At 34.3% G+C, this 8,302-nt stretch overlaps 1 protein-coding gene and 1 long non-coding RNA gene across 3 annotated transcripts in view; one reads left to right on the top strand and one right to left on the bottom strand.

The window, feature by feature from the left end:
• The window catches only part of lonrf2 (LON peptidase N-terminal domain and ring finger 2), a 97,083-nt gene extending 89,045 nt beyond the window's left edge, over positions 1–8,038 (bottom strand). For both annotated transcript variants that reach the window (XM_087237258.1, XM_087237257.1), the window contains exon 1: positions 6,521–8,038. In XM_087237258.1, coding sequence (XP_087093384.1) covers positions 6,521–7,259 — 739 coding nt within the window. In that variant the 5' untranslated portion in view covers positions 7,260–8,038. The remainder of the gene's footprint in view (positions 1–6,520) is intronic.
• LOC147846863 (uncharacterized) lies at positions 441–2,477 on the top strand. Its single transcript, XR_015476628.1, has 2 exons — positions 441–1,142; positions 1,548–2,477. It is a non-coding gene; the product is annotated as an uncharacterized LOC147846863 (long non-coding RNA).
• Positions 8,039–8,302: the final 264 nt, after the last annotated feature.

The raw sequence follows: 8,302 nt of genomic DNA on the forward strand, positions 1-8,302 counted from the left end.
ACAGTATTTTCTAACTATTTAATTAGTAGTAACATTAATTACATGCCATATATAATAACAAGATATATATAATTTATTTTTAAAGCTCTTAAAACTGTGAAGAAAGTGTTTTGTTATTTTTTGGTGACATTTTGCAATAAGTTTTTTTTAGTAAATCTATGTACTAACATGAACTAATAATGAACTATACTTTTAAACCTTTATTAATTATAGTTTAACATTTACTATTGCATTATTACAATTTAAAGGTATGCTTGTTAACATTAATGTTAATGCACTGTGATTTAACAAGAGTAACCAATAATTTTATTTCCATTAATTAATGAATACTGTAATGAACTGTAACTGTACTGCACTGCATTGTTTGTTCACATTAGTACATACATAAACTTAATTAATTAATACAACCTTATTGTAAAGTGTTACCTTTTTCATATTTTGGATTGATAATATTAATTTTATTTAGTATTTAAAACCTTAAAAGTATTTGTATTATTGTTGATGTTATGCCTCTTAGCAATATTTTAGTCCTCTATATGGTTTTTAATTAAATTTGTATTGTGAGATTGTAATGTAATGCATCTATATTGTTGAATTTCTGTTTGTTTGTTTTTCTGTATTTCCCCCTCTATATTTAACGCTTATCTACTATTTTTAAAGTACTTAAAACCAACCATCTAATAAAAAATACAATTAACAATCACATTTTGTTTCATGAGTGTCTTTGTTCCTGTTTTGTAGGACTCTTATTTTAACAGATTTCATTTGGAAACACTTCACTGATCATTCAATTAAAGTTTTACCTTTATTATTCCATCACTCAATGAGATCATCTAATTGAGAGTTGAATTACTCCATTTGTAATTGTTTTTAAATAAACTAAAAACGAAGACTTGTTTTATTCAGTTTGTTGAATGTGAACTTTACATATTAAAAGATATTCAAAACCACTATGAATGTATTTAAACTAATATTTAAATTTATATAACTGTTTCACTGTGGGTATTTCTATTTTAATTTATTTAGCACATTTATTGGCTATTCAAACATGAAAACAAGTTTTAGATAATTCGTGTCTCTAATAAATTGTTAAACATTACAATATCCCTGCAGAAAAATTCAGCTTAAACCAGCCTAGGCTGGTAAGCTGGTTTTAGCTAGTCAACCAGGCTGGTTTTAGAGGGGTTTTGGTAATTTCCAGGCTGGTTTTCAGCCATTTCCAGCCTGGTCTTAGCTGGTCAGGCTGAAAACTGACCAGCAAAATCCAGCTAAAACCAGCTTGACCAGCCTGGTTTAAGCTGGACATAGCTGGTTTTAGCTGGGCTCCCAGCCTGGCTAGGCTGGTCAAGCTGGTTTTATATGGTCATCTCCCAGCCTGACCAGCTAAGACCAGGCTGGAAACCAGCCTGGAAATGGCCAAAACCCCTCTAAAACCAGCCTGGTCGACCAGCTAAAACCAGCCAACCAGCCTAGTCTGGTTCAAGCTGTTTTTTTCAGTAGGGATTTTTGACAAAATAGTCTAAAATGATAGTTTACAAGTGCCTAAGTGGGATTCGAACCCCGTTCTTTATGAAAAGAAAGAAAAATCTGGTTAACTCTGACATTACTTTCACCAGTGGGCAGGTACTTCAATCTGATTGGCTGGTCTCTTGCACGCGTATTCAGTCTCACTGCATTTGCTTGACTTTTGTCCACACTGGTGCCTCAAACCTTTCCTGCTTTTGCTCTCCAGAGATCCTCCTGGTAAATTGATTATTTCAGAATGTTGATATGGTTTATATATTGCTACACTATTTAGTAACAATACATAAAAACTATGAGGTTAAGGTAAATTCTATAATAAATACTAGTGTTTTTGAGAGTTAGGTATACTGCTTATGTTTTAGGCTAGTATTATTTACAAGTTGTTAATGAATGCTTCAGCATACTGTAGTATTAAGAATAGTGAACTGATAAAATAAAATACAGAGTGTAGTTTTTCTACAGTAAAGTGTGGTGAATTGTAGTATAATATACCGTATATTGTAAAAAACTACAGCACTGGGCAATTTGTTTATATTACTCTTGTGTTACCATAGCAACTATAATATGACCTAACCTAATTAACTGAAGTACTTTACTATAGTGTTGTTCAAAACACTGTCCATGCCAATAGATGTGTTCAGGGGCCCTGTGGAACAGCTTTTCCTCAAAATGAAGAGGATGACATGGAAAATGTCCTCCACAATCTCATCAATAATGTGGAAGACAGCAGAGACGTGTTCACTTTATTTTAGTTGCCATGATAAAATGGGACTGATAGTGAGATTTATTTAAAGAGTGAAAAGTACAGTAGGCTATAATACCTAATCAAGTTTTTCCTTATTTTTATCACAGTTACATTTCTGCTTGCGTTAGTTATATTTTTGTTTAAATGTTTTTTATTTGATTAGTATGGTGCACCTTTTGGATGTTTAATAAATGTTTGTAAAACAAAATGCATTCTTTACATCCAACATCTATTCTCTGTGTCTTTAAGTGTTTGTAACTGGAAATATCTCATCATATAACATACAGCCAAAATGTTATGGTTTATTAGATAAAAAATTTAATATGTAAGTCTATTTTAGTATTTTGGTTATTGTTAATAAATAGTGCCTCAATATAAATCATATCAAAAAGCACGAAAGGAAGAGGAAACACAAGACACAAATTCTGTATATAATCTCTGAGAGCACGCAGGAAAATGTGTGCGTGAGCAGTGCATATTTGAGAGCGAGAAAATGTGCGCATGAGCAGCGTATATTTGAGAGCTCGCAAGCAGTTTTGTCCACAAAGGAAGTCGGTGCAGGAGCATCACACAAGGTAGAAAGCAAAGTTCTTCATTGTTATGTGAAGAAAACAACGTTATTGTTTGTATGAAGTAGCCTACTTTATTGAGAATATGTGCCACAATTTTACATTGCTGCTAGACATATTTGCATCTCCATCTCTTCAGCACACACGAGATTCAATTGACAAAATACCAAGTTCACTCAATTTTACTTTGCAGCATACAGGAGTTGTTGGTCTACTGCTGCCTCATTGAGGTCGTTTATGTAGTTTTAGTTAATCACAAGTTGATCACCGAAGACATAACATAGCACAACTAAACTTAATGAACTAGACAGCAGTAGACCGAGATATATCCAGCTGCAGGCCCGCAGAACCACACACGTTTGAGGCACACACAATCTAGGCAAACCATATATGGTATCTAACTCTTTACAGGGCTCGAAATTAACCTTTTTGCTTGGTAGCACCGGTGCTCCTAACTTTAAACATTTAGGCGCATCAGCCAAAATTTAGTCGCACCCACCAATTATGAGCACCGTTACTACACGTTTTATACAAACATATTTATTGTATTTGAAATCAACACTTATCAAACTAACAAGCAAAAAATATATATATATATATATATATATATATATATAAATGCAAGCTTGAGGAAAATATGTCTCGACGAAATCCCGTTATCACAAGAAAATAGATTTTTATAACAGAACTGAGTGAGCAAAAGATACACGGAGCGCTCACCGGCCCTGCACGCACTTAAATGAATCTGTTAACGGTATTACTGTGCTGTTCTCACAAGTGCTGTCTGATATTGCACTAATGCTTTTGACACAGATTGTAGCTTATTATATGCATACATGTTAATAGCAATACCGGTTTATTTTTATGAGTAGCGATATTAGTTTACTCAATGCAAGCCCGTTCGCGATAGTGTACGTGGTGTTCAATTTGACATATAGCTGTCCCTTGCATGGCGGACAGCATCTGGCGATTTATATAAGAGATTAAACGAAAGCTCTTGTTCTAGATGTGGCGAACAGTTACCTGAAAACTCCATCCCACAGGCATTTCATAGCGGACTTAAAGCCAATGGAAGTCTTCTACTCTTGGAAAAGTTTAGATAGTGGATTAACATTCAGCACATGATCACTACTAAGATGTTTCAGTATTTATAACTTTAGATGTCATGGTTTCTAAAACAAAATCTGTCAGTGTTATCTTCATTCTCCTCTTCAGCGCTTTACAATTTTTCGCGGTAGCAGCTCTCTCTCTGTCATCCCAAGCCAGAAGCGCTGACTGAGTGATTGACAGCTGATATTAACCAATCATTCGCGTTCAGTGCTAGAGCAGTGGGCCAATAAGAAGAGCGTGAAGGCGGGGCACGCATTACGGACTTGGATTTGTTTACTGAAGCAAGTTGACATGACAACTGTTTTAAACCATTCCCGAGCGCTGCGTTTCGCGTTGCAAGTGCAGAGATGCATTCTGCGTGAATTTCTCCCGAATCCGCGCATGTGGTGAACATTTTACAGTAAAAACTGGTCCACATAACAATTTTAAGCACTCGCAGAAATGCTCCCAAATATATTTTAAGGTCGCATAGATAAAATTTCGGGCGCATATGCGACCAAAATGGTCGCAATTTCGAGCCCTGCTTTAGCATTATCGCCACCTATTGAATTTCACAAATATGGTTTCCCATTTCAGTCAATTTTATTATTATATCGTAACGATCATTTTAAAGTCTCTGCAGTTTCTGAACTTAAATTATGTCAATAAAAATAATTGGTTAAAGACACTTATGACTTTATTCATGTGTCCATATACACAAAGAAAACATAATAGACCGTCTAATTATTGGATTAAGTTTAATAAACTAATTCAAGCTCTTATTATACTTCGTTAAAATCACGTTGTTGTAAAATATAAAAAAGCAAACAATAATGTCACTTTAAAATAAATTAGCCTACTATAGTTAACCATTTAAACAATATAGTTATAAACTGATTATTTTAACTGATTATAATTATAAGTTTATATATAAACTACTATCTTTTACTAAACTGTCACTGTTAAAGCTGTTACATATATATATATATATATATATATATATATATATATATATATATATATGTGTGTGTGTGTATATGTGTGTGTGTGTGTGTGTGTGTGTGTGTATATATATATATATGTGTGTGTGTGTGTGTGTGTGTGTGTGTGTGTGTGTGTGTGTGTGTATACACTTATGATTTTTTTTATAATAGTTAATATTTTATTAATAGTTTTATTAAGAGTATTAAATGTGGGAAATCATTCATTAAAAGGTTATTAGAAAATTAAGCTAATAAACACCGCTTGAGTAAAATATTAATATAGTGTTAAACATTTGTTACATGTAAAAATATTTTATTACATATAATGTATTATTGCCTATATTAACTTGCTATTATTTCCTTCATCATAAATTAATCCATTATATAAATTAAACCGGTCCAAATGAGATCATTCAGCAAGGCCAGCAAACGTGTATCTGCCAAATTATTGTCAGGTAATAAAGACTGATCAGCTATAATGACTGATTAAAACTGTTCACTCTATTATATTGAATGGCGATCGGAAACAATGCTCCCCATTCGGCCGTCTCAATCGCAATATTTGTGAAATAAAGTAAAGTAAACACTATTGTTTATTGTGTACAATATTTATTAATCAAATATATCAAAATATATCGATGACGATGTCCAAAAAGACGTTATAACTTTAACATCCGTCATAACCATATATGGTTTGCCTAGATTGTGTGTCCTAGATTGTGTGTGCCTAAAACGTGTGTGGTTCTGCGGGTCTGCAGCTGGATATAAACGTGTGTGGTTCTGCGGGTCTGCAGCTGGATATTATTGAGTAGACCTGCAATTTCTGTGTGATGTGAGGCAAAATGGACTCTATTGTGGTGGAACTCGTTCTTGTGCAATATGCTGTGGAGACGAGACGCAGCACTGTTTAGCACTTTTCAGAAAATTACATTTGTATTTTTATATATCTGAGCAATGTTCTTTTATTTAAAAAAAAGTTTGTTTAATACATACAGATCTTACAACCATACATAATCTGTTTACATTTTATTTTTCTGTTAAAAAGGCTCGAAAAGACTCGAAAATCAAACTGTAGGACTTTGGACTTGACTTGAGACTTGTTGCCTTTGACTTGGGACTTGACTCGGGACTTGAAGGCAATGAATTGAGACTTACTTGTGACTTGCCAAACAATGACTTGGTCCCACCTCTGTGTGTGTATGTGTGTATGTATGTATGTATGTATGTATGTATGTATGTATGTATGTATGTATGTGTGTATGTATGTGTATATATATATATATATATATATATATATATATATATATATATATATATATATATATATATATATTGCAGCTCTACTTAAGACTTAAAGTTGGTTTAATTATATGCAACAAAACTAATTATTTTAATGGTGATTAAGATAATTGCACCTTTTATTATCCTTACAACCTTATGAAACAATTCAAAGCCAGTTAGTAAATTATATTGTCACGTTGTTACAAAACAATATCATATTGGAGCCTGCGTAATGTCGCCCTCTGTGATCATTTCTTTTGAAAAGTAGGTCTAATCTTTTTTTTTTTTTGTGAAAGGCCCCGTATACATGTGATTAAACATTTATTTACCTTGGTCAATCGCCGTGTTGAACTTCAGCATGGCGTTGGATAAGTCTTGCTTTTCCCAAAGATATTCCCCTTCCATCCAGTATCGTCTGACTTTGCTTTCCGTATTAAACCATTTGTCAATCAATCCACTGATGATAACATTTACTCTGAGTCCGTCAACATTAAATTGTTTCGGTGACTTGGTCGTTTTTAACAGACAGCTTCTACACTCTCTTTTCAGATCATTTTCCAAACAGCGTTTACAAAAAGTATGCCCACATACTAATGTTGTCGGTTCAGTTAACAAGCACTTACAAAGACAGCATGAAAACAAATCTAAGTTATGTTCTTCAACTGACTCGTCACTCTCAAAACATCTGACTTCCGAGTTACAGCCTACGCTTACGTTCTTACTCTCACACTGCTCTTTCGTGCGTATCGTATTTGTTATCACTTCAACTAAAATCTGCAGTTCATCGGGCTTTAGTGCCTGGATATTTGCAGCGATGCAGTACGAGTCTAATGCATCAGCTATTCGCCCACCACGGGCAAGAGCGTCAGCTTTACGCAAGCACAGGCCACGGTCTGTATGCTCGACCTCAGCCAGCTGAGAGGAATATATCTCCGCGGCTAGATCGAAGTCTCCAGCCCTGCATGCCTCGTCCGCTACTCCGAGCATTTCCGTACATAGACCCGGTGCAGTAGGATTTGAGAGGTCGTGAACATAATGTTCGACATGATTCTGTATGCTAGTATCCATTTCTGCTGGACAGTACAAAATGGCAATTTGTTTATTAGGTCTATGAAAAAGTGCAAAGCTCTTGACTAAAGCTTTGGTGTAATCCAGGTTATAAATAAACGAACGCCATCCTGTTTTCAGCTACTTAAAAAGCCCCATTTTCAATAAAACACGATCGGCAAAACCCAATAAGGAAATCAAATGCCAAATGTTATTAGACCTATAATATTTTCTATATTTCTAGGTCTTTACCTAATCGCCGATAAGCCTACTCCCAACTCTTAAACGACTAATGGTTCATTTCCTAATGAAGAAAAACAAATGTCTTTACCAAATACACCAAGCGAAGTTATAATGAACTGAGCTTAGAAAAACAGACATAACTTGCAAAATTGCAGAACAAGCGTTGGGTTTGGATTAAAAATTATCACAAGTATCCAAAAACTACGCAGCTATTTAAGCAATCTACAAGAGAAAATCAGATTCACACATATACTCCAGTTCTGATGACGACTTTCGCGATCTCGTCCTGAATGAAGCATATTCACCGTCGGCGTTTAAGTAACCCATTTGTTTTTATGTAAGACCCGATGTCTCCGGCATTGGCACTTCCTCGGGAATCCTTTCGATCAAAATCCAGTTTAACCTGTTTTTCGGTTTAGTCATTCTATACCATGTCCATATTTCATATGAGTCAGTTGAAATTGTAAAAATGCATTCCTTGATTTAATAAAACGAAGACAATAAATACGAGAAAGTGTGATACAGTCCGCCTCGCTCTCACAGAAGCACGTGACATCAGGGACGAGGCCCTATTGGTGTGTTATATAGCTCACTTATATAATGATACAAACAGTTGTATAACAAAAGGGGCAGGGTGTCTTGAAAATAGGATATATCACACTGAAATAAACAATTCACATTTTTTTATTACCAATAACTATTCTATGGCACATAAAAACCATTCAAAAAGTTTGAGGTTACCAAAAAATGATAAATTGAAATTACTTGCTAGAATACGGAGACCTAACAATAATGTTTTAAGTAATTATTTATTTTGAATA

The sequence above is a fragment of the Danio rerio genome, chromosome 1 (assembly GCF_052040795.2).
Source record: "Danio rerio strain M-AB ecotype USA chromosome 1, GRCz13ab, whole genome shotgun sequence".
Taxonomy (NCBI): domain Eukaryota; kingdom Metazoa; phylum Chordata; class Actinopteri; order Cypriniformes; family Danionidae; genus Danio; species Danio rerio.